General features: G+C 38.6%; 1 protein-coding gene across 6 annotated transcripts in view; it reads right to left on the bottom strand.

Annotated features, from left to right (window-relative positions):
- PALMD (palmdelphin) overlaps nucleotides 1-25589 on the bottom strand; it is a 71292-nt gene that overhangs the window by 20316 nt on the left and 25387 nt on the right. For 2 of the 6 annotated variants that reach the window (XM_007421980.4, XM_025175483.2), the window contains 2 exons: nucleotides 12041-12086; nucleotides 5770-5850 (listed from right to left, as the gene is read on the bottom strand). In XM_007421980.4, the coding sequence (XP_007422042.1) occupies nucleotides 5770-5850; nucleotides 12041-12086 (127 nt within the window). Of the gene's footprint in view, nucleotides 1-1469; nucleotides 1552-5769; nucleotides 5851-12040; nucleotides 12097-12217; nucleotides 12318-15724; nucleotides 15744-25589 lie in introns of those variants that run through there. The other 4 variants (XM_025175496.2, XM_088154542.1, XM_007421982.4 and 1 more) reach the window with 4 other exon arrangements.

The following is a 25589-nucleotide window of genomic DNA, read 5'->3' as shown; positions in this document are numbered from 1 at the left end:
AGGGTCTCTTCTGAGCCTCTTGTCCCTCCCACTGTCCAGCTGCAGACTATGCTGTCTCTTATCTGATCGTTCCCTAGGTAGCGGCTCTGGGCCCAGTCTCCCAAGGTCATTCCCACATACCATTACAGGTTGTCATCTACAGCTCACAGCTCAAACCACTGAAATGCATTATTAACAAGCTACAGCCCATACTGAACAATGACACTGTACTTTCTCAGGCACTGGGTATCAGGACTAGCACATAAACAAGCAGCCAACCTGAAGCAAATTCTCACAAGCAGCAAGAAACAACAGGACAATGATGCTAACATGGGAATCAGGCCCTTTAACAAACTCACATTTACACACACACCATTGAAACCAACAGCACCAGCACAGGCCTCAACAACTTCACATATGAGATTAGACCCACTTTCACATGCTCTTCCTCTAATGTGATATATGCCATCATCAGCCAGCAATGTTTCTCTGGATTTACATAGAATAAACAGGCCATATTTGTGCAAAAGGATTAATGGACCCAAATTTGACATCAGAACTCAAAACAAGGATGAAGTAATATCAAATCATTTCAACCTCCTAGGACACTCCCAGCTATTTTGGAAAAAAGGAATTTTTAACAACACAATTGAGCAAGAGATTGTGGAACTCACATACATTGAACGGTATCTTAGAAGGTTTCAAAAAATGCAATGGGTTTTTAACAGATTACAACTGTTAATTGGCCAGTTGTTTGTAATCTCTCCCACATGTTACCTGCCTCTGCATAACCACCATGTCTTCCCCTCCCTACCCCCACCTCATCCCAATTTAAATCCTAGAGTAGTTTAGCCACTTTATACACCTGAAATGAGCTGTAGGTCATGAAAGCTTATGCCTTTCATTAAAATTTGTTAGCACAAAAAGCTGCTATTAGACTCTTGATTTTGGCTACTATAGACTAACAAAGCTCTCCTCTGCCTCAATTTGGAAATATCTTGAATTTGTCTGAATCAAGCTATTTCGGTTGGGGATTCTTTGGAATCTGATGTACACCCCTATCTTCTTGCAGGTACATGCCCCTGACTAGTGTACTATAATAGCTATTGTTGCAATTTACTTGTGGTTTTGTTTTGTTCTCCCCATTCTTGCCAAAGCTTTAGATTTGACGAGTTTCCCATTTAAAAAACAACAACACATTATTTGTTAGGCAACTAAAGGAAGTGTTCTCCAAGCATCTGAACTGCCCCGAACAGGTTAAGAAATGAATTCTGCAGTTGCATAGCAACCACAATTCTAGCTTCTTTTATTTCCTGATTGGGAGAAGATAGCCATGAAGGGTGAACCCTAATCAGGGATGGGGAACTCAAGAGCTAGTCTGAAAATATTGCTTGCTGTATGCTTACTCTGAAAGATTGTCAGATTATCTCTTTCTTGAAAATCATGTTGTAGCTGAAAGCAAGAGAGTTGATTTGTTTCTTCAATCTTACCCAAATGGATGATGCTTTTCCCTCAAAGAACATCTTGAGTCAAGACTTGTTATGTCTCCCAGTTCCCGGTATCTACAAAGCCCTATGACAGACAGGAGTAAAGGAGTAAAAATTGTCTTTATGTACACCAGTGTTTCTCAACCTTGGCAACTGATGTGTGGACTTCACCTGCCAGAATTCCCCAGCCAGCAAGGCTGGTTGGGGAATTCTGGGAGTTGAAGTCCACATATCTTCAAGTTGCCAAGATTGAGAAACACTGGTATAGACTGAGCTATAGCTTGCATCTCCTAAATGAATGCTGCATTCATTATGGTGCTAGGGAGATTAATCTGCAAAATGGAACATATTTTCATGTGTCCATCTTCAAAACAGCAATCAGGAACCTAGCCATGAGTTGCAATATTGGTGAGAGAGCCAAAGCAACATTGTTTCCAGTTTTTCAACTTGTAACCAAGAGTAGATCTGACCTTTCTTTATTAGAACAGCTGTTCACTTAAACTCTGATTCTCTCAGTGATTCATTGGTTTCTAATTACATCTCTTAGAAAGAAATTTCTGGCTGTTCTTTAATTACATTTTCTTGAAAAAGTATAATAGAATCTAAATCTCTGTACAATAAGAATTATGATAATTATTATTATCAATGATATTTTAAATACTTACTGTTGGATTGGGTAAAACTGGAAATTATGAATGTGATAATAATATAGAATTTTAAGCTTTATGTTAAAAATATAATGCCATAATTCTATTTAATACAGAACATATTTTGTGTAACTAAATTATGATAGTAAGAACAGGTTGTCACTTTTGCTTAAATGTTGGAATTAATATAAACAAGGTTTCAAACAAAAATGGTGAAATTTGAAATCTTTATGAGTATAGTAAACAATGAAACACATCCAGACCTACCTGTGAAGCACAAATGTTATAGGAATTCTCCAGGATAATTAAGCTGGGGTTATTACTGTGATAAATCAGGCTAAAATCAGCAGAAAACTACGTTTATGTAGTTCTGTGTTTTTTTTTAAACCCATTCAATTGCGTCTGATTCTTGGAGACTGGCTGGACAAGTCCCTGCAGTTTTCTTGGCAAGATTTTGGAAGCGGTTTGCCATTGCCTCCTTCCTAGGGCTGAGAGAGAGGGACTGGCCCAAGGTCACCCAGCTGGCTTTGTGCCTAAGGAGGGACTAGAACTCTCAGCCTCCCGGTTTCTAGCCTGATGCCTTAACCAATACACCAAACTGGCTCTCTACACAGTTCAAAAGTATACTTTTAGTATATTTTATATATAAAATATAAATATAAAATATATAAATATAAAAAGTATATTTTTATAAAAGCATACTTTTGTGGACACACTCTCTACCACAATTCAAAAAAGACAGACACAAACTGGAGCAAATTCAGAGGATGGCTTTCAAAATGGTGAAATGATTTCCTATAGGTAATATTCCATTTTTTTCATCTAAAAAACACTTCCATGTCATACCAACAGTGGATCTTAGTGAAATGACATGGAAGTCCTTTTTAGATGAACTGTGTCAGTGTTTCTCAACCTTGGCAACTTTAAGATGTGTGGACTTCAACTCCCAGAATTCCGGAGCCAGATTCCTGGCTGGGGAATTCTGGGAGTTGAAGTCCATACATCTAAAGTTGCTAAGGTTGAGAAACATTGTTCTATGTGTTCCATGAATTGGTATGGAAAGGGGGCAGTTGTAGAGAGTAAAGAAGATTAACTTAACAGAGATATGCAGGAACTGTTGCCTAGACACAAGGAACTGAAGCATTTTTTAAGTCCAGAACAGTGAGATAACATTCAGAAATGGCTCAGACAGATGCCTCCCTAATTCATTGAACAATAAGAAAAGAAGGTACAGCAAAGTCAGAGTTGCAAGATTCTATTTTTATAGCTAATCTCACCAATCTCAATAAAAGTAGTTTATTGAGTAGTTTCCTGTGGAGCTGATTTCATGGTCTGGTCTACAGGTAGTCCTTGAGTTACGACCATTTGTTCAGTAACCATTCGAAATTACAACAGTGCTAAAAAAATGGACAAGACTGGTCCCCAAAGTTATGGCTGTTGCAATGCCCCCGTGGTCATGTAATCATGACTGGGCATTTGGCAATCTGTTTCGCACTTACAATTGGTTACCAAGCACTCTGTGATCATGTGATTGCCATTTGGAACCTTTCCTGCTGGCTTCCCACAAGCAAAGTCAGTGGGGAAGCTGGCAGGGGAGGTTGCAAGTCGCTCGGGTAAGTCTCTCCCACCCACCCCAATCTTTTTTTGCTCACTCGCAAGCACCAGCACCCTCCTTCCCCCTTCACTCGCTTGCACGCACTGCGTCCCCTTCATTTGTACGCTGCCTGGAGTTGTTCTAGTAGGTAGGTTATAAATGATCGTAGTAAATTATAATAAATAAATAAGTTAGTATGATTTGTACAATCAAGCCAAAACCAAATGAACCCTACCATATCTTAGTACAGTAACTATGTATAGGAGCAGAGTCTGCTGCTTTGATGTGCCTCTTAGTTTAGTGAAGACTAGTGGCAGTCAACAACTGAAAAGAGCTCTGGAACATTAGCAATTTGATCCCCAAAACACTTGTGTGATGGGACGGGCCCAGCAATCTGAGCAAGATCCATTAGCAACATTCCTTTGCTTGCTGTAGATTTTTCCAGTGTGGGCAGACTGGAAAAGTTGAGAAAGATAATTTCTGTGACTTTAACAATTCTCACATTTTGTAGCTGACTTTGACAACCAAATATTCTCACTTGTTCCCTGGGAAAGGCACCATTTATGATTCTGGCATGGTTTTGACTACTTTCAATAAATAAGCATTGTGGGATTTTAGGTTTGTTCAGTTTTTAATATGACATGAAATGTCAAGCTGTCCTTGATAAGCTGAGCCTGAGAACGTGTCGTCATTTTTTCCTCTTCCCTTTCATTCATGCCAGGCTTGTCATTTGATTCATCTATAATTGAGATTCCATTCCAAGCAACTTGGCAGGTTTAACATCAGCATAAAATTTGCAGATGCCTCCCCCAGGTGTGGGAAGCAGGGTTAAAACATATTTTCTTTAGACCCATTAATATAATTGACTAAAGTTTTGCCAGATAAAATCAGTGACTGTCTGAGGATTTTAGCAGGGCCTGAAGCTTTGCTGAATCTCATTGTTATGGTAAATGAAGTGCCAGTTCCACAGTGAACACACCCTGTTGGAACACACACACATACACATACACACACACACACACACACACACATACAGAGTGATGCTTTATAAAGGAATTATTTCTGACAATGATCTCATCTGAAATAACATGACCAAACAGCATAGGCCAATCATTTGCATGACTTCTAAAATCATCTAAGCTTATTTAATGGAGTTTGCTTTTTTTAAACTGGTAAAGCTCGAAATGCATATATAAGCATAAGGAAAACAAACCAACAAACAAAATTTAAGCTGTAACCGTTAAAGAAATGTTGAGATCGGTGAATTAGATATTTGTGACCTGAGCTGTATTGATTGTACAGCTTGTTTAAATTGGGTTGGTTTACATATATGCATTCATTTTATACTGGAATGGTAGGCTGGAATAAAAGACTAATTTATAGGTATATTCATACAGCACAAATCTAACCATAGATTAGAGTTTCCCTCTAGATGTGGAAGGCTGAATTCTCAGCTAGCAGCAGCGCCTAACTTCTTGGCCTGGTGGACACATTTAGGATATGGAGGACATATTGTTGACACTAGTAGAAAATGGCTGTGAGGGTGGGGAATGGCCCGTTATGAGCCTTGATATGTTAGAATGCTACTTTGCTACAGCCTCCCTTTCTGCTTCTCTTTGTTATTTTGTTTTTCTGGACTGGGGTACAAGCTTAAAATCCAAATACTGGGCTGCAGCCACCCATCAACCTTCTTTCGTGTGTTTGGGGCCCAAAGGTATTCTTGTAAACAAGTCTTGCTAAAGGTTGTTGGTTTGCTTTGCAGCACATCAGTTTCTTTATCTATATGGAGACAATCTACCTATGTGGTTGCTAGGAGTTGAAACCAACCTGATGGTACATAATCAACCTATTTATATCTATATCTCCAGTATATCATCTATCTCTATATATGAAATAGGACAGGAAGCCAAGTGGATGCCCTGAATGTGGAGGGTGACCCCACGGAGGAGGCTGCCATAGAAGGAGTTTCAGTATTCTGTCCACTGCCCCTCCATCACAAAATCTTGGCTTCTTCTGTTTTGACACCATGCATTTCGACAGAAGAAAGAAAAGAGTACCTTACCTTTAAATGCTGGTGCTTTAGCTTCTCTTCTTCTACTTTAAGGCGTCTCTGAGTGATTTCTTCCTGCAGTTTCCTCTTGTCCTGAAAACAGCAAAGATGGAAGGTGTATGTGTAACAGTGTTTTTTTTTTTAAAAAAAAAGTCATATATGATTCTAGTTGATATGCACACTTTAGGTCTACTTAATGATTGCAATACCACACCGAAGCAAATCCTACTCAGCCATTTTAGATGTGTTAAAAATAGAGGGAGCCTAGTCTTCTTAAGGCTCCTAGTGTGCTAGGTACTCATGCATTCATAGGATGTAACTGCAGTGCTCGTTAACAGATGGGATTAAAGGTAATTGCACTCATCTTTAGGAATTATTTAGTATGCTAAAGATTTGCAGGCAGTTGCTTAAATTCCTGGAAGTGCTGTCTTTATTGCCTCATTATCATGGGAGAGTGGGGCAGATAGAAGGCCCTCTGGCACTTATTTGCTGACTTACTTGTAACCTAAGAACTGCATAACGAGTAACTGAAATGTTTTGCTCCTAAGAGTCCCCAGCTGCTGTTATTACCCTGTAGAGGACAATCAGACTGTCCTAGGAAAGGAAGGACAAAGGAGGGCACGTTGAAAGAAGTAATAGCCCTCAAGTGAAGAAGAGAAAGCCAAAAGGAGTGGAAGTGATGGTTTAGCTTTAATGATGGTGTTTTTGAAAAAGCTATGATGGCCTGGTTTGCATATATAACTGAAGTTTACAAACCACAATTGCTGGGCTGATACATTCTAAACTACATGATAGCTTAATGGGAAGCGCAAAGTCAGCCTTGGAACAGAGAGGGGCAGAGAGGAAGGGAGCATCAAATAAGTTTAAAAGGAGGTGAAGAAAGCTTATGTCACATACTAATATCAAATAACCAACAGTTCTGATGGAAAACCTCTGTTTTCACTCAAAGCGTGAGAATATTGCTCATGAAATGGAATTGGCAAAAGCCTTTTTACTGTACTTTGCTATGTCTCTCTCATCACAACTAAGGGCTACCACACTTTCAACCTATTTACGGCAGCAATTTTGGCTTTGCTCTTGGCCTGTGGCAAACTGTTTCTTTGACTTATTTGCTAGAAGACAGTACATTCATCTGGCACAGCAAAGATTGCGGTGTAAAATAACTCAGTCTGTGCAAATGAACTTCAGCTTTGTTTCTCAACCTTGGCAACTTGAGGATGTATGGATTGCAACTCCCAGAATTCCCCAGCTGGCTGGGGAAATCTGGGAGTTGAAGTCCATGCATCTTCAAGTTGCCAAGGTTGAGAAATACTGAACTACAGGACCCTGCTACCTATGAACAGACCCGCCACCCAGAAACAAACAAAATGGTTGCCATAAGTACGATTCGTAGCTGTGTGGTTAAAAAAAAAGTTTCACAAAGCAATGCTTAAACCAATAAGTGAGGGAGCCAAGATCAGGATCCCCTCCAAGTTTTGGTAGAGCATGATATTCATTTCCCCAGTTAGTAGCTACAACTGTGAAATTACAATAGCTATGGTAGACTTGTGCTTTGACCAGCTTGTGATTTGAATAAGAAAAAACAAAATAAAGCTGAATCCAGATAAATGTGAGGAATTGTTGATAAATTCTGTTTGATTGGAGGACATTTGATCTTCCATGGCCCTATAAGAGCAGGCTCAGGTCAGAGTGCTCAGATAAGTCTGATGGTAAGAATTGCCTTCTATCAGTTGAGTTTATTTTATTAATGTGTTGATTGAATTTATCAACTTTGTTCCTTTCTGGCTAAGACTCAGCTGGCCTCTGTGATTCATGAACTGGTTAGCTCTGACACAGATTCTTGTAATGCTCTTTATGTGGGGATGTTTTTGAAGGAAACCTGGAACCTGTAGTGAGCAGATTTCTGTTGGGTGTCTCTCACAGAGAGTGTATCAGCTGCACTGGTTTCCAGGTCACATTCAAAATGCTAGTTTTAATTTATAAATAATTTCTTTATGCCTTGAGTCCTGCCTACCTAAAGGAAATATTTCTGCAATATGTGTCAAGCCCCACACAGCTGAGGAAGATCAAGGGAGCAAAAACTACCCAAGATTTCAGTAAGGTGTTGTTGATACTAGTCTGGGGTAAATACAGAACCTTGGAAATTGTAAGAGAAATTTCCCTCCTTCAGTTATGGTGAATTTATTAAGGTAGAGTCTCTTTGAATGCTTTGAAATGCTTCTTCCCAGATTTCTTTTCAACTGGGCTAAGTTGCCATTTATGAGATAAGCTGTTAATGGTCTTGTCTGCTATCTCTTGATTGTTTTTGTCTTGTATTCTCTTCCTTTCCTTTCCCAGCATCCTTACAGTCTTTCATAATATGTTATTTATTTATTTTTATTTATATATCAAATTTGTCACTGCCCATCTCGTTGAAACGACTCTGGGTGGTTTACAAAATGGTTAGGAGCTCTATTCATCTACCAAGGACCTGTTTTACATGCATGGATAAAGCAGCTAGAGGGAGGGCCTTCTTGGTGGTGGCACCAACATTATGGATTTTTTTCCTCTCTGGCTGCTTGTAAAAGAAATGTGAAACCACACTTTCATAATCTAGCTTTCCCTTTTTGACTGGTACTTGATCATTTATGTTTGATGGCTCTTTCAGTGATATTTTATGTGATGTTATTGTTATTTACCCATCTGGTTTTATGTCACATTTTATTAACTGGTTATTTTATTGTTTAATGTTGTATTGTAAACTGCTGTAGGTTGGCTTGCCAGGAGCATGTGGATAGAGAAATGACAATAAATATGTGAATAAGTAATACTGTAATAAATAGCTAACCCTAAAAAAGAGAGAAGTTCCAAATCTTTAGTACTATATTACTGAGATACTAAATACCATGGAAGTTAGTTTTACAGAACATAGATGATAAAAAATGGGGAAGTACAATGTATCTAGCATATTTTATTCATTTCACAGAAGGAAATTATTCTTGCTGGAACTGTGCTATACAGGGGAAAAGTTCTGATGGAGAGAAGAATACAGTAGCTTGTCTTAAAATAGAAGTAAAGGAGCAGGCATTTATTAGCGTTTCAACAGTTGTGCTCTCCCAAAGAACCCTGGGAAGAGTATGCTATTGACTTAGTGACCTTTGCCTTTGCCTCGTTGAACTACCACTCCCAGGATTCCCTGAGTAGAGGAAGTGACTGTTAAATAAATTATGTCCATAGAGTAGATTCCTCTTTTGAAAACTTCAGTATTCCATTACAAGATAGACTTTCAATTATTTTCTTTTTGATAGATATTAAATACCTAGTTAAAATAAATGAAAGATTTCCTGGTGAAATTACTTTCAACGGTTTAGTTCTGTAATGTTTTTCTCTCTATATTTTGCCAAATGCAGAATAAGTCAAGCATGTATTTACTCTGATTTCAGAGAAAAATCTCCCATAGGTTAAAGATGCTTTTCTGTTCTTTACAAATGTATTGTCATCATGCTTGAAACCTTTTGCTGCCGAAAGCAGAGGACGAGATGATTCCCCCTTTGCTGTTTAATATACTGAAGTCAAGAAGATTAGCAGTTTAATCTTTAAAGTGCTTTAAGCAACCCTAATATTGTTGATAGGGTACAGTGGTGTCCAGGACAAGGTAAAAAAAAAAAAAGTCAAGATGGTGATCATGGCAGCATGAGTATACCCCATCCCTTTGTATGTGTGTGCCAACATTGGCACATTTACACCAGGGACTGTTGCAGTTGGCATCTTGACTTTTTTTGACACTCCCTGTGTGGATGCTGCTGAAAGGGTAGCATCCTTCATCACACCTGAGGCAGAAGTTGGTTTAGAGGGCATATACAAGTAGGTCCTCCAAGACAGAGGAATGTAGAGAGGCAGCCTCTGTATCTGCTGCCTCAACCAGCTCTCTCCCTTCATCTCATGGTAGATCTGGCCAGAGGGAAAATTAATTAAGCTGAAGTTGATGGCATATTTTTAATTACAGAGGGCTAGAATGTGGGTGGGTTCTATTCCTAAATCCATGTTAAATCTTTGAAGAATGTTTCTTGCAGGTAGGGGTAATACAGTAGAATGACAGTCTCTGTGCAAATGTGTTTTTAAAGTTTGTTTACTAAATACGCCTCTATTGAGCAGTTTCGGATAGTTCAGTTTATCCAGATTTCAAGAACTTCTTGCTGCCAGTCTCTGAATTACACACTTTCCTTTCTTCCTGATGATACTGTATAAACAGCTTGAGAAGATCCAATCCTTAACTGAAAGGGTCATCAGAATGAGTTTGTACTTTACAAGTGAACTCCCCAATTAACTCACTTTTCCTAGCTGAATGTACTCTATCTCTATGATATTTTAGTGAAACCCTGTTTTAACAGACTAACTGGGAGAAGGAGGTATCTGCTATTCAGGAATGTCCATTAAATACAAAAACACGTCGCCATGGTAGTTTATGCTCTTACACAAGGGACACAAATAACATCATTGGTTTCAACTTAGGTCATTTTATGCAAACATGTATTTGCATAAAAATTAATTCATTTGCATAATGATTTGTTTATGCAAATGACATAATTTCAGAAGAAATTTGGTTTGCTGTAGGCAAAGTCTTTTTTATCAAGGTGCACTGAATTGAGATTTCATTTATATTTACAAACACAGAACCGTGGATCTTCCTTTAATCCTTTTAAATGAGGTTGGCTCCTTGCTTTTGGTTATCAAATGATATGCATTCTATTGATTTCCAGGGTGCCTGAAGAACATTTTTTTCTAGGCTTCAGATGTTTCTTTTTAGAAATGCCATCCCAGAACATTTCACCTTTTCCTGGGAAACCTTTGGCCCAACTCTCGACTTTCCATACATCGTAATACAAAATAAACACACATTCACCCAGCTTTATTTCTTTTGGTGACTCTTTGAACTGAATATGGATGGTGGTATACAAATAACAATTAGAATGTCTACAATTATGTACTTCCTTTACATGCAAAATGCATCTTATGATAAAGCTGGATTTTCATACTATTTTATTATTGTGAATATGGAAAACTCTTTGGGCCACCTGTTTACAAAGAGGCTACGGCAGGCTTGCAAATGAGTTTCCAGAAGTTACTAGCCTGCCTGCTTCGTAACAATTTGCCTGATTGCTCGTTTTTAACCGAGACTTTTAAGGCATAATAGTTAGGAAGGAGATGGGGAAAAACTCAGGACTCTTCCATTTCTTTTTAAAGCTTTATTGTCTTGTTATTTGGAACATTTTTTTTTTTATTCACCACAAACTACAAAAGCGTGCGCCTGTATTTGCAAACTTGGCTAGAGAGGTGAGAGTTAATCTGTTGATCAGTAAGAGGTCTTTTATTCATGGATGGAGAAGGAAAGGATGATCTACGAGTGGTTAGAAGTTACCCCCAAACTTTAAGATAGCTCCAGTTTCTGCCCTTTGGCTATGTAAGCTTGGGAAGCATTGAGAGCAATGAAACTATGCACGGGGTAAATACTTTGGAAAAGTTAGCTTATTTTGTTTTTCCTGAAGGACATTATGCCTCACTTGAAAAGTGTTCCCTTAGATCTTGATTATTATTGTGGTGCTAGCAGCCAATTAAAGCCATGTCTTTACAGAACAGGCAAAGTCTGTAGGCCCAACTTGTCAAAGCATAGGAGTGTGAGGGTCATATTAGGACAAGAGAGAAGCAGAAGACAACACATTTTGATGTTACGTTGCCTTCTCCTCTGTATCTTCTTCTAATTACAACCACACCTTTGAGGAAGCTTTCCCACATGCTTAAAATATATGAATGATTTTTAAGGAATAAAATCTCCTGACTATAGTATGAGTTGACCTGAATTTCACTTATGATGCTCTTTCAACAACCACAACCACAGAATTATCCACAAGTATTCCTGCAGCTAAGCAGGAGACTACCTACCCTAGTCATTTCAGTTCAAGCTATGGAATTGTAGAGCTCCGTCTCTTTTCTATCCTGGTGTCCTTCAAATGCAAAGTTTGTTCAAGAAATCCCTCAGTCCTAATGACAGCATCGCAGATGCCTGATATAAAACATAGTGTAACTCCAGCATCTGTCACATTCTGTGCTCTGGAGCTGTCAGCTCGGATGCCCACTGTGAAGGCAGTTGGGGTATTGAATTATGCTGATCTTCAAAGCTGCTGGGGTACACAGTCACATCAAATAGGAACAGAAACAAAGGGCTTCTGAGAGTAGAAGAATACATTAGAAGCCACGCTGAGAGTGAGAATGTATAATTTTCTTATATACATATGTTCTTACTTACTGTGATGGCCTGAAATCTTTCCTTCAGCAGTTCCTCTTCTTCCATTCTAGGAGTGAAACAAACACACAGGTTGTGAAAGCTACAAAGGAATACCAGACTCCCGTGTGGAAGAGGGTTCCCAGGCAGATGCTTTGAGCGGGATAGATCTAATTCCACCGAGGAAGGAAGCTGCCTGACTTAGCTGGAGTGTCTCCGAAGAGAGAGCAAATCTGCTCACTCAGACACATGTAGCAGGGTGTGCGGGAGAGGCAACGTCCAGAGCCCTGGCATCAGTTGACTGACAAGTTTGAACGGCAGAGCATAAACCTTTTCCTTCTGCGGCAGCTGCCAATTCTTTGTTGTAATAATACGCACGGTTTGCATGCCACAGATTAACTATTAAGTGCCCAAATATTTTCTGTCCTCTCCCCCAACCAGAACACCAGTCATATTTGCCTGTGGAATTCCTTTTGGGTTTTTGTTTTAATTGACAAACTAGAAAACATCGGGCATTTTTAACCCCTGTGTATCCTTTCGTGCTGCTTGAGAGGCCAGGAAAAGAAGGGCAAGCATTTCTCTGGCAGACTGTAAGGGTTTAAAGCTTTATCTTAATGATGCCTAGTAGGGTCCCTACAAGGTAGAACTGTTCCCAGGTTGTCAAAAGGAAGACTTGAGGCTGAGGGGGAAAAAGTATGTTGAAAGTTAAAGGGAAATTTGGACTAGAGTACACCTCTTGTTTAATTCCATCTTATCACAATAGTCTCAGGACTCATTCTCTCAGTTCTACACCCAGAGAGATACTTTCTTCTGTCTAATTCTCTCAATTGTCTAAATTGAGGATGGTAAAGTGCTGTTGAGAGTTGCGGTGGGCAGACACCTGACTACACAGAGCAGTTCTGCCATGCAGTGCAGTAGAGATTTCTGCCCATGTGCAAAGTGCATGTGACCAGCTTTGGTACTACTACCACCACCATGAGCCCACTCTTCTCAGGGGACTGCCACTGTGCAGCTGCACTTAGGGTGTCTGGTCCCTTAATTCCTTTTGTGCGCAAAGTAGAATATTAACCTCATGGAAGATTTCCACAATGTCAATATTCCCCCCACTCCCCAAAATTGGCTACCAGGCGGGGCTCTGTTTTCTCTGCTGGTCAAAGCTTGAGTGGATGAATTGGGGTGGTTCTGCAGGTTGCTGACCCCCCTTAGGTTCCTCTTCCATTTGACCTAGAATGCTTGTATAGAAGAAGGAAAACACTTGATTTGGCTGGCTCACAGCAAGATGAGGTGCTATTGTGGAGACATATCCTTGAGAAAAGGAGAGCAGCCCATCTGAGCATCAAGGCAAAGAGGGTGTAGGGATGAGCCCTTAGACTAGTGTTTCTCAACCTCAACAACTTTAAGGTGTGGACTTCAACTCCCAGGATTCCCCAGCCAGCATCTGAGGTTGCTGGCTGGGGTTGCTGAGGTTGAGAAACACGGCCTTAGATGCTACATCAGAACTCCCCAATCTGGTCCTTTCAGCCCTGTTGGATTAGAACTCTGATTAACCCTAACACTATAGATGCCCTCGGCATTATTATTCTGCCTTTGTTTAAAAGCATTTTTTTGAGGTCTGCAGTAACACTTGGGAGGTTGAGCCCATAACCATGGTTTTCCCTCAGCCAATTCCAGGCAGGCCAATGCCGTGTAAGTTAGGGATGATGATATTTACAAACACCAAGTCGGAAACAGATGCCAATTACCGTAACTGTAGTAAGTATCCTTTGATATGTTTTTTGTTATTCCAGACAAGTCAGACGTAAGTTCTACTTTTTGAATATTTTTTACTGGCTTTTAAAGTGGGAAGCTTTGGGATGGTGCTTTGAAAATGTTTTAGCTGATCTTTCCAATAAAAATGTTGCGCTGGTCAACTTAATACCATTTGACAGAAACAGCTGTATGACATAAAGCAGTGTCACCCCATCACTATTTTTACCTCCCCAATACCTCCAGAACATTTTGAATTCATCCCAGGATCTCCTTTTCTGCTGATCATAAAATACTGGTAATACATAGAGTCAATCAATGCTTCCTTCAGCTGGACAACTGCAATTGCTCAGCCTAACTATCTCATTGGTAGTTGCTATGAGAATGAAAAAGAGCAGCAAAAAATAAAAATAAAAATTGTGTGCCATCTTAAGTTCCTTGTCAGGAAGGCAAGTTTAAATGTCCCAATGAGAATACAAAAGAATAAAGTGATTTGCTCGAAGCATACATCAACTCTATGAGTGTTTTGGAAGGGCCATTTGACAAACCGTTTCTTTTAAAGCTGCCAGGGAGGCTGGTGACATTTGGGAAAGTGGGTGTTATATTGTTCCTCCTGCTAATGATTCTCAATCAAGGAGGAAAATCCAACAGGTAGAAGAGAGGGGCTCATTCTACATGTGCGCAACTGGAAGAGCAGGTTAAGCTGAAATCAAAGTCCAGAGCAGCAGCAGTAGCAGCACTCAGAGTGGCTACAGGGCAGATATTGAGTCAAGGTCAGACAAGTTTATAGATTGTAGGAACCTGCAGAGATAGGCTGAGTCCTGTCACTTGGCGTCAGTCCAACCAGGCTAAGAAAGGGCAGCACTCACTTGGCACAAGGCAGCAAGAACTCTGCTAATTGCTCTTTCTACTATTCTAATGGCGCAAGGAGCACTATCAAAATCTCCAGGCATGGCCAGTGGCTCTTGGTGTGGATAGGGGGATAGACACTATTTGTGTGTGTCTACATCAGTGTTTCTCAACCTTGGCAACTTTAAGACGTGTGGACTTCAACTTCCAGAATTCCCCAGCTGGCTGGCTGGGGAATTCTGGGAGTTGAAGTCCACACGTCTTAAAGTTGCCAAGGTTGAGAAACACTGGTCTACATACAGAACCACCAGGGCTGTTGCCACCACAACTATCTTCTTCTGGTAAGAAGGACCACTTCCCCCTTGGCTACTGTTCATAGATAGTAGCCAAATGCTGCTTTCGACTCTTTCTCCCTGAATTGGCAGCTTTCCAGGGTGATGATTTCCTAGAATTCCAGTCTTGCTGTGCTGCAAGTTCAAGTTTTGAAAACTGGTGTGAAATTCACTGGCATTTCTCTGACTTCTGAAATACGCCAGCCCTTCCTAACCCTCTAGATGTGTTGGATTTACAGTATTTAGTATTCCCAGCCAGCACACCATAAAAGAATCATTTCTGTAATGAAATTCACGGCATATATGAAGGATAAGCAACCAATGATCTTCAGAGCAATATTAATGACTTAAGGAGATTTTCATCTTCTGTAAATTACTGGGTGACTTTCCCTATAAACTGAAAGGGAGTTTTTTTTAAAGTGAACCAAAAAAATGGTAAATATTGTTGATGCAAGGTATTATTGTAGGGAATCATACAATACAGAAGACATAAATTAGAGGGTTTTTTAAAAAAAAAGTTAGAATTAGATATTTGTCTCTTAAAACAACAATGAACCTTATGGCAAAGTCGAAGGTGGCTTTAAACTGCTGAGAAAACGAGCAAGTTCTTTCCTCTTGTTAAAAGGGCAAGCCTTCTAAAAATACACACAATGCTTGCAAAGCAGGGGTTTGTTTTTCCAAGCTTTTATTTTAAATCCCCGACAAAAGTGGAATGTGAATTATTTAAGATGTTATATGATATCGGGCATTGTTTCATAGCTTCAGTATTAGGTAAGCTTACCTTATGAATTGCTCAAGTATGCATGGGTGTGGGAACCGGTCAGCGTCTTTTTCTTCTTCTCTACAGTGTACAGTGAATGTAGCATGTGGAATACTTGAATTATAAGGAGAAATGAAGAGGGAAACATTTTCTCATCGCTGTGTCTACGTGACTGCAAAACGTTTTCTCTGTTGTCAGCAAGAGCTGTTAGGCACAGAACGTCTAACCCCTAGTTTAAAGGATTCTCCTGAAAGCTTTGTACTTCAGAAACCGGGATGAGCTAATTGGGTATTATATTATAGTGATAACAATATGCAGCAAATATGCCATTTCATCCTTGTGCATTTCTTTCCCAGATTTCTGGCTAGATCAAATTAACGTCATATGATCTTTTTAATTATTTCCATCTATTGGGTCTTCCAGTTTGAAGGGTAGATTGATGGCTTCTGACATCCTTCTAGCATTGCTGCCTTCTGCAGTTGCGTTTAGCTTGGTTCTTATAGATGTTACTTTATTTGATTTATATCCTGCTTTTCTGCTCTGCTGAGCAGTGCAGGCAGCTAACAAAATTAAAAGCAAAAACACATATAAGGAGTTAAAAAGAACTGATTTTAAACAACTGTAAAATAAATGCTGAAGTCATCGAACAAATAGGGAAAGAGATAGGCCTTTGTAGATTGTCTAAACACTGAGGACAAAATGTATCTATCAAGGAAGTGCATTCCATAGCTAGGGAGCAACTTTGCAGAAAACCCTTTCTTACGTGTACGAAAAAGTTGGCTTCTGACAGGGGAAGCATCTGCAAGAGACCGTTTTCTGCCAGTACTAGAAAGCGGCCCCGTAGATTATACTGATGTATGCTAAGATTTAATTTTATTTTGTGAATCATCCAGTGAAGTTTGGAAAAAGTGTATTGCTTATTATTTTAGATGCAACATGAAAGATGTAAAGAAGCAAAGAAAAAGAATGAAAAAAAGAAAACAAAAACCCAATAGACTTGCATATACTTATCAAAACTAGTCCTACGTATGCCATACAATGTACTATTAATAACTAAGGACGTGTATTTAACAATAGAAAAAAAATAAAAGTTTGAAATAAAAAAAAGAAAAAATAAATTTATAAACCACTATATTCATCCAAATCTCTAAGTAATTGTCTAGTTGGGACTCACAGTATATAATAAAACAGGAAGAGAGGGAAATTCTTCAGGCCATTGGTGGGGTAATGGTATCCTTCCAAACTTGTAATATCATTTCTTATGATAATAAAAATACGCAATTCATATTTTCATTGTCCTGCTAATTTCCAAACCATTGACATATACTGTAATGCAAAAGAACATCAGTATCTATAAAACCCAATATTTTTCCAGAACGAACTTAAAATATGAAATAACTTTAGTCCATAAAAGAGAGACTATAGCACATGATAATATTGTTTATTTATTTATTTATTTATTAAATTTATATGCTGCCCTTCTCCCCCAGAGGACGACTAACAATATTAAATGAACTGATGCTATGTTTGGAGTGCTATATCTCCAATAATTAATTAAATAATAATAATAATAATAATAATAATAATAATAATAATAACTCTAATTATAATTAGAACAGACCAGTTTTATCCAAGATTACATGGATAAGTCTTGGCAATAATACATAAGTGGTTTGCCATTGGCTTTCTCCAGGATACTTTTGTTTGAATTCTCAGTTTAGCCTACAGGGCTGGATTTTTCTGGCACTCTCTCATTCAAGTACCATAGGTCTGTAATTAGGTCTGACCTTACTTAGCTTTTTCAACGCTGGTCAAGGTTGACTAGGTGCCACCATGCTGCAACTCCCCAAATAACAAAGATTCATCTTCTAATCCTATTAATAATCCTAATTATGTCTGACCCAATTTGACAGAAAAATGATTGTTTTGCTATTTTCAAGTTTGGATTCTCCCATCATTGTTATCTAATTGTAGCTACTTTAAATGTGTTTGAATTTTGCAGGTTTAATTTCAAAAAGCTGATTCAAAAATGAAATCAATTTACAACTTCTAGCTTTTGTTATTCTCTGAATAACGTTTGACTGATATTCTCAGCTGAAAGAATGTTACTTCTCTGAAATGAAATTCTTTTCTCCAAACAAGGTTCATGCATTGATCTAAGTTAAAGTTCTTTTGTAATAACTTACAAAGAACTTTTCAATAACAGGCCACATTTGTCTGCTCTGTAACTTGATGCTTAAACTTTTGGCCTATTGAACAGTGTGTCCAAACTGAACAGCTGACATTTTATCTTGCAAAAACTTTTTAAAGTATTTGAACCCTCCTGTTCTGTCTTCCCTAAGCCTTCTCTGAATGCATCTAAAATAAATAGCTGAATAATTTTGGTTCCAACCAAAGTATTTTAATATGTTCAATTTTTAAACCCACAAAAGAATTTGGATTGGTCTGTAAAAGATTAGTAAGAAGATTATTTATTTGTGTCAACTTTCTTTTTTTAATCCATTATTGATTACATAGCAAATCAATGTTGGCTCACCGTCTTGATCTCCCTTCTGTCCCTCGCTTCTGATAATTATAAACATTTAGCAAGATTGTTAGCATCTTTTCTTTCCCATTTTTATACTACTTGCAGGTTGTTTGGTACAGTAATGACACCATACTTGAGGCTTTTGTTAAGTAGCATTGTATTAAGATTTTTTTTTTTTTAAATGTGACCTTATTCCCTCTTTTGCTACTTGTGGCAAACTGGTCTCAACATTAACTGAGTGTAAGGTTCAATCTTTGATGGCCTATTCACAAAAATGTATGAAAACTAACTTTAGAACATAGCATAACATGTAGAATGGGCATCAGCATTCTACCAATTAGAGAACTATTAATGAAGGCAACCAAAATCCACATTCAATAGATCAGGGCTAGACATTAGATGCTGAGGGCCACACTTGGTGTGTCAAGGGCCACAGAGGGGAGAGAGATAATACAAAATGAATGGAGCCACATCCCATATATGGCCAGGCTAGGATTTTCCATTTTGCCCTTGTTTTGTTGGGAATTTTCCCCCCTTGTGTTTGGGGGTTTTCTTGTTATTTGTAATTGTATCATGCTTGCTTATATACCTCCATGCACTATTTATTGTATTAGGACCACAGTATTTAAAGCTAGTTTGAGAAAAGGAAAAAAACAATCAGTTTTTCATTGTATAATGGCCACTTATTTTTAAAGCAATTAGGATTCTGTGGGATGTATATCCGCATAGCTTTCCACAAGATTGCCGGCAGAAGAATGTCACTTTCCCAAGTGGCTTCAGTTCCAAAAGTTCCTTAAATATTTGGTCCATTTAAACTTGTTGCTATATAGAGTTTTTCCTTCAATCAATAGACTCCTTCCCACCATTTAGATTAGTCTTTGTTAGAACTGGATTTATGAGTTAAAAGGAAAAATAGGGCAGCTGTCATTCTGTGTAGCTTTAAGCTCACTTTGTCTATGATGGTGCCAGAGCCAAAAGATTATATCTTGATAGCTCGAAAGCTACACAAGAGCCATTGTCTGTAGATTCCTTGGAGAAGGAATGATAAATCTGATAATTAAAATAGATTCCTTTATGGTTACTTTTTAAGATGACGGATTCCAATGAAAGTAAACAACTTGCTTAAATTTCAACCCACCATTTCAGTCAGTCGTTGTAAGCAAACATTGGTTCATACAATGCTTGTGACATTGCATCTGGCATATTGACAATTTGCTTCTGGAGACCTTCCCCCTTGCTGTATATATTCCATTCCCTGGATTGTAAAGGCATTTACTGTAGCACGTTGCTTTCTCAGTGCTTTGCCATTGAAGATACTGAAATAACTGTATTAAGAACTGACTGGGGATTTTGAAGATTAAATGATTATACTTTGCCTTTAAAAATGTAATGTGAGCCTTGCATGATAAACTAACAACTGGAAAGGAATATAGATATGTTGTTGTTCTCAGGATTTTGTTCCAAAAGGCAATCTTAAATAACTGTACAGATTAGGAACTGCAGCAGCTGTTGTTGCTTCACCCATAGCTTTTGACCTACTCTAAAATGATGCTTCACCAAATTGCAATAGCTGTAGAACACACCCTGTTCTGGATTAAAATTGGAGGCATACAGTATTTCACTGTGTTGTCTTCCCTGGGATTAACACCAAAGTGAGAGAAAGCAAGAGTTCCTTGCCTTGTTTCTGTTTGGAAGAGATAAAGAAAGCTTGAAAACAGTGACTCATATACAAACTTAACAGACAGCCTCCTCTGAAGATCTATCATTCTACTACATTTTCTCCCCATTTCCAACAGGGACTGGTGAAAGAAACACCGGAACTACAACTCATACAAAGATGGTCAGACTCATGCAGAGAAGTTCCTTCAAAGGGTTGGGACTTAGATCTTTATATAAGTCATCACTAAATAAATACATCATTTACAGATGCCTCTCATGTCTGAAATTATTTTTCTAAAATGTACCATTGTTCAATGGTAGGGAGGACACACAGTTCCTGAATGCCATTGCTGTCATTCTTATTGTCTCAGAAAGAATAACATTACTTGGCCACACCATTGAGGCTTATAAGTCATTGGGGTTTAGCATTATGCATTATGTTTAACTTTCTTTAAAAGAAACCCTTGACTTAGCCTGATGCATAACGTATTTCAGACTAATACTTTTCTGGATATTATAGTTTTCTGGAGTGGCATTGCTTTCTAAAATTGCATTCTTTTTTTTTTTTTTTACCCACCTGTTTTCAACAGCTTTGCCACATCTCTTTGGAACATCTACCTCTGTTAGGAACAATGTTGCCCACACAAGTTGTTAAGGAAGCTACAGTTTGAATTTAGCAACAGGAAAGTGGGTTCCCAAAAACAATTTAATGGCTAGGTCCTTTGCTAAAAATAACATTGAAAACCACTAGGGTAAAATTCTTGTTTACATTTTCTCAAAGCAGGTCATTCCGTTGATATAATTCTAGTGTGAAGGGAGGTCATTTGCTATCTTCCAGATGGTTTGGAGTAGAAATCCCTCAGGTCACATAAGTATGCTTGGTAGTCAGAGCTAATGGGAGTTGTAGTTAAGATTTCTGGAGTATGTTGTGGGGATACTGCTACTCTAGAGCCATTGGGTAAATAGGGTTTCAGACCAGGAGAGAAGAGACCTGGATTCAAAATCTCATTCATTAATCTTGTATATGTTACTGTCCCTTATATTAATCTACTCTTGAGATGATCAACTGCTAACTGAGGTAAAAGTGAGGGACAGAGCCAGTTGTAATGACTCAAGCAACTTGGAAGTAATCAAAAAACAAAAAAGGGAGGATCATGTCTGTTCTATATGGAATAGAAGTGTAAATTAGGCTTAATTCAAAACATTGTGGAAGGTAAAGTGGTAGGAAAAATAATAATAATAATGATAATAATAATAATAATAATAATAATAATAATAATAATCACTGAAGCTAGTACTCCATGAAGGCTTACTGAATACTGAAGAGACCAAACTGGCCTACAAGAAAGACCAAATGAAGAATAGAAAAGAGACATGGCAAGGCAAAGTATTACATGGCAGTACACAGAAAACCTAGTAGCCAAAGCAGATAACAACAAGACCTGGCAATGGCTAAGAGCAGGAAAGTTGAAGAAAGAGGCAGAGGGGCTCATTCTGGCTGCACAAGACCAAGCATTAAGAACAAATGCATATACAAAGCCAGAACTGAGAAGACAGCAACAGACAGCAAATGCCGCTCTGCAAAGAAGCTGAAGAAACAGTGGACCAACTAGTTAGCTGTTGCAAGAAGATTGCACAGACTACAAGCAACAGCATGACGAAGTAGCAACAATGATGCTTTGGAATATCTGCAAGAAAATCTATTTGCCTACAAGCAAGAACTGGTGGGACCACAAAACAGACAAAGTAATAGAAAATGAAGAAGCCAAAGTGCTCTGAGACTTTAGAATTCAGACAGACAAGCACCTGCCACACAACACCCAGACTTAATAATTGTTGATAAGAAAGACAAAAAAGTCTGAATAGTGGACATTGCAATACCCAGAGGCAGCGGAGTAGAAAAGAAAGAACTGGAGAAAATCACAAAATATAAAGACCTGCAAATAGAAATAGAACAACTGTGGCAAGAGAAAGCAAAGATAGTACTGATAGTAATAGGCGGAGCACATTAATTAGCCAAACCAACATGGTTCAGATGTTTGCTAATTCCTTGGTTACATTCAGAGAACTGTGTTCTGGATGATCAGAACTGAAATTTGTATTAGTTGCAAAAATATATGTTGTTCTGCAATACTGAAGTATTTGATGTGGATTGTATTTCCTGATGATGATATTTATGAAGTACAAACGAATCACTCTGTATGATTACCATTCTCTTTGGTACAGGAAAAGCAATTTGGCTAGACTGCAGTGTTTGGCTTCCCAACCGATATAAATGACAACAAGTGACAGTGTTTTGACATATTTGCCACTTTTTTGTTTCAATACTTCATTTAGTTAGATTTCAGTGACACAGCTTGCTTTTACCTGAATGGGGAAAAGATGATACAGATCTTTTATTTTAAAAAACCATGCAGTAATAAGAAAACACCTTAACATTCGGTGACAGATAATGTACTTCTGCTTATTTGTCTTTGTCTCGTTTCAACATACTTAATCCTCTTGACTTATCTCTATTATATTTACAGTGGGTTGAACAAGATACCTGTCTGTAGAACTGAGTAAGGTGGCTACAGAAGGAACTACTCTTAAGACAACTCTACTACCGCTCTCAAACATTCCCAGATATCTTAACCCAGTAAAAACCTTTCAGATTACAGCCCTTTGCTAAATGTGAAGAGCAGCTCTAGAGTTAAAGGCCTTGCATTACAAAGCAAGTAAGGAGGGAAGTGGAGCTACGAAGGAGAAATAGGTTTACTTAGCTGTGGCCAGACAGAAGGGGAAGGGATGTTGCCAAAGGTAATGAACTGATATGACTGGAGCCATGGAGAACACCATGAGGAACAGAAGGTAGACTTTTGTGAGGGCTGAGATACTGGCAGGATCATTGCCAAGGCTGGAGAGAGGGGAATTGAACAACAGGCTAATTTTGAGTTTAGCTACTTTACAAGTAGCCTTCAGCCTTTCTGAGCAGGAGTTACAGTCCCAAAGTAAGACTGTGTGTTTTATTCAGTCATACATAGGACTCAGAGCCAGATACTAGGGCTGTGTGATAGCATACAGCAAATCACATTGGCTTGACTGAAGTGCAAGGCTGAGCATGGCTGTTTGGAGGCTTTCCAAAATTCTTTGGGGATAGTGACCGTATGTCACTATCAGTGACCGTATGTCATTTATTATAAAGGACAGTCCTTTATTTCAGAAAGCTGTCCTTCAGATTTATTTATTTTTCAGAAACTCACTTTTGTCCTTTATCTTGGTCATTTTAACTTTCACCATACCGATGGTACCACTCAATGCATAGTCTTTCACATTCACGTGAAAAATATGGAAATTGAATTATCTTTTAACAAAGAAATTTGCATATACTGTTTGATTTTAGATATTTTTATTAGAATATGCACTTTTGTAAAAAAAAAAATTGGTTTTGCTCTTGAATTTTCTTGTGTAAACTATTTTTTTTTTATCCTTATGAACCTCTTTCAGCTTTGCCCCTTTTTCAGGTTTGTCATTTATTTTTTCCAAGAAAATATGGTCACTGTATATATACTATGTGTGTGACCCCCAGCCAAACCAGGGTTGCAGACACACTTCCAGATGTGACTTGGGAAAGCCTCAAAGCAGCCATTTCAAATCTGCTGGAGGAGGCAGATAACTCAGTGCTTCAAGAAGGACCACTTTGCTCATGAGAATAGCGCTCTTACGAATGCTTTCCCTACAGAAGAACTTCATATAGAGAGGATCAGCTGCTGTCCAAGCAGGCTTATTTGAAATGCTGTAAGTTGTTGAAATAAGAATTAGGTCCATGCAACGAACCATCCTTCAGTCAACCAGCATTATCCTGCTCTCATTGTGTCCAGAACTCAGCAGGGAGAAGCTAAAGCCAATGAGAAGTCTTCACGGGCCAGTTCTGAAGACTTAGTTGGCTTCTTCCAGGCTGAGGGTTGGCATGGTAATTATGTGAACTGGTGCAGCTCTATCAGACCCTTCAAGCTGGAGAATGAAGATCAATGAGTAAAACTTAAAATGAGAACCAGAGGAAAATAAATATAAATCATGGCTGGACAACGTGTGGCTCTTCAGATGTTTCTAAATTACAAGTCAAAGCATTCTTCATCATAGGCCATGTTGATACAAACAGATATTCTGGCTATTGCCTCACACATTCCAGCCCGTTCTCACTGTGCATTTAGCATGGCCCAGAAACAGTAAGGTAAGGCTAGCTATTTTGAATTGTTTTATGTTATTCTAGTATTCTAATATTGCTTTTCCTTTGAGTTCTATGGAGTATTATTTTTATCTGATATGTTTCTCATTATGCTGATACAAAAATATCAAAATAGATTAAAAAGGAAGGCAGGCATGGGTTCAGATCACAGGGAGGCATGTAAACATGCTCAGCTGAATGTGCTTATGAACTTATTGCAGACCTTTGCACTCTGAGGTTAATGCTTGCAGAACTGTCAGCCTTGTAGGAACATTGGGGGCCAGAGGTTGCATGCATGCCCTGGTCATCAAGACATTTTAAATCAGGTTTTCTCAAGCTGGTGCCCTGTAACTGTCCTGGAGCAGCAGCTGCAAGAAATCTCTAGCCAATATGGCCTTTGGCTATGCTGGCTGGGAATTCTTGAAGTTGTCATCTCTAAAACATCTGGAGGACACCAGACTTACAAGTCTGCTTTAACTCCTTGTTAATTTGACTCTGAATGCTCGCAGAGACTATAACTGGCCTTTCTGCATATTTGTGTGGTATGTATTAAGTTGTTTGAATTCCCATGATGGTTTACTGTGGTAGAAAGAAAGAAAATCCATCATGCCAGCCTAAGTGCTGCACTGGGTTAATTATCGGATGCAGAGCTATCCTATTTTCTGGGAGAATTGCCAACAGAGATGCCAATGCCAAGAAAACAGACCAACTAGACAAATACACACATATACAGGACAAACTGGCTTCTTGTGCACTTTTCATAGCAGGAAGTGGCAGTTAGGCTTTTAATGGGATAAAAACAACAATGTTCCCTTGCCAAAGGCTTCACATCAAATCAGGCAGTTAAAAATAAGCTAGAGTACCATTAAAAATCAAATAAGCAAGCCAGCATGGTTACATACCAACCACACACCAGTCATTGTTACATACCAGCCACAATCCGGCACAGCAGCCCTTGTTTTGAATTTGCAGATTGGTTCCAAAACTAAGGCTAAATAGTTATGTAAAGCTCCAAATTCAGATTTGCTTGCAATAAACAGACTTGGCAACCTTGGCATTGAATGAAACCAAATACCTATTTGTCTGAGCAAAGCTGATGAGGGCGCCGTGTTATGGGTGCAATCCTGTGCTGTGAGATTAAAGGCCACTGAACTCATTGGGATTAAAACAGGTCAATGTGCACAGAATTACAGCCTATTTCTCTTAGAACAAGAATGCACCCTGATTTGCTCAGGAAGCCTTCTAATGAATTAAATATGTGATTTCTAGATTTAAAAAAAAATCAGTTTAAACCAGGAACGCACAATTTTTTTCAGGCTGAGGGCCGTGCTTGGTCTTCAAGCAGCCTGTCAAGCTGTATTTTTGAAAGGGCCAAGGCAAAAACAATTTCATTAAGTTAAATTGACATCTTGAGTTTGCTCAAAAACCAACTTAATAAGCTGTAGTCAGTACTGTATAATTATTTCCCAGATGTTACCTATTTTTTCTCCGTT

The sequence above is a fragment of the Python bivittatus genome, unplaced genomic scaffold, assembly GCF_059951505.1.
Source record: "Python bivittatus isolate LINGU-HERP-01145 unplaced genomic scaffold, Pbiv_v1 ctg000700_np1212, whole genome shotgun sequence".
NCBI classification, from domain to species: Eukaryota; Metazoa; Chordata; class Lepidosauria; order Squamata; family Pythonidae; genus Python; species Python bivittatus.
This window is presented reverse-complemented; position numbering and strand designations above follow the sequence as displayed.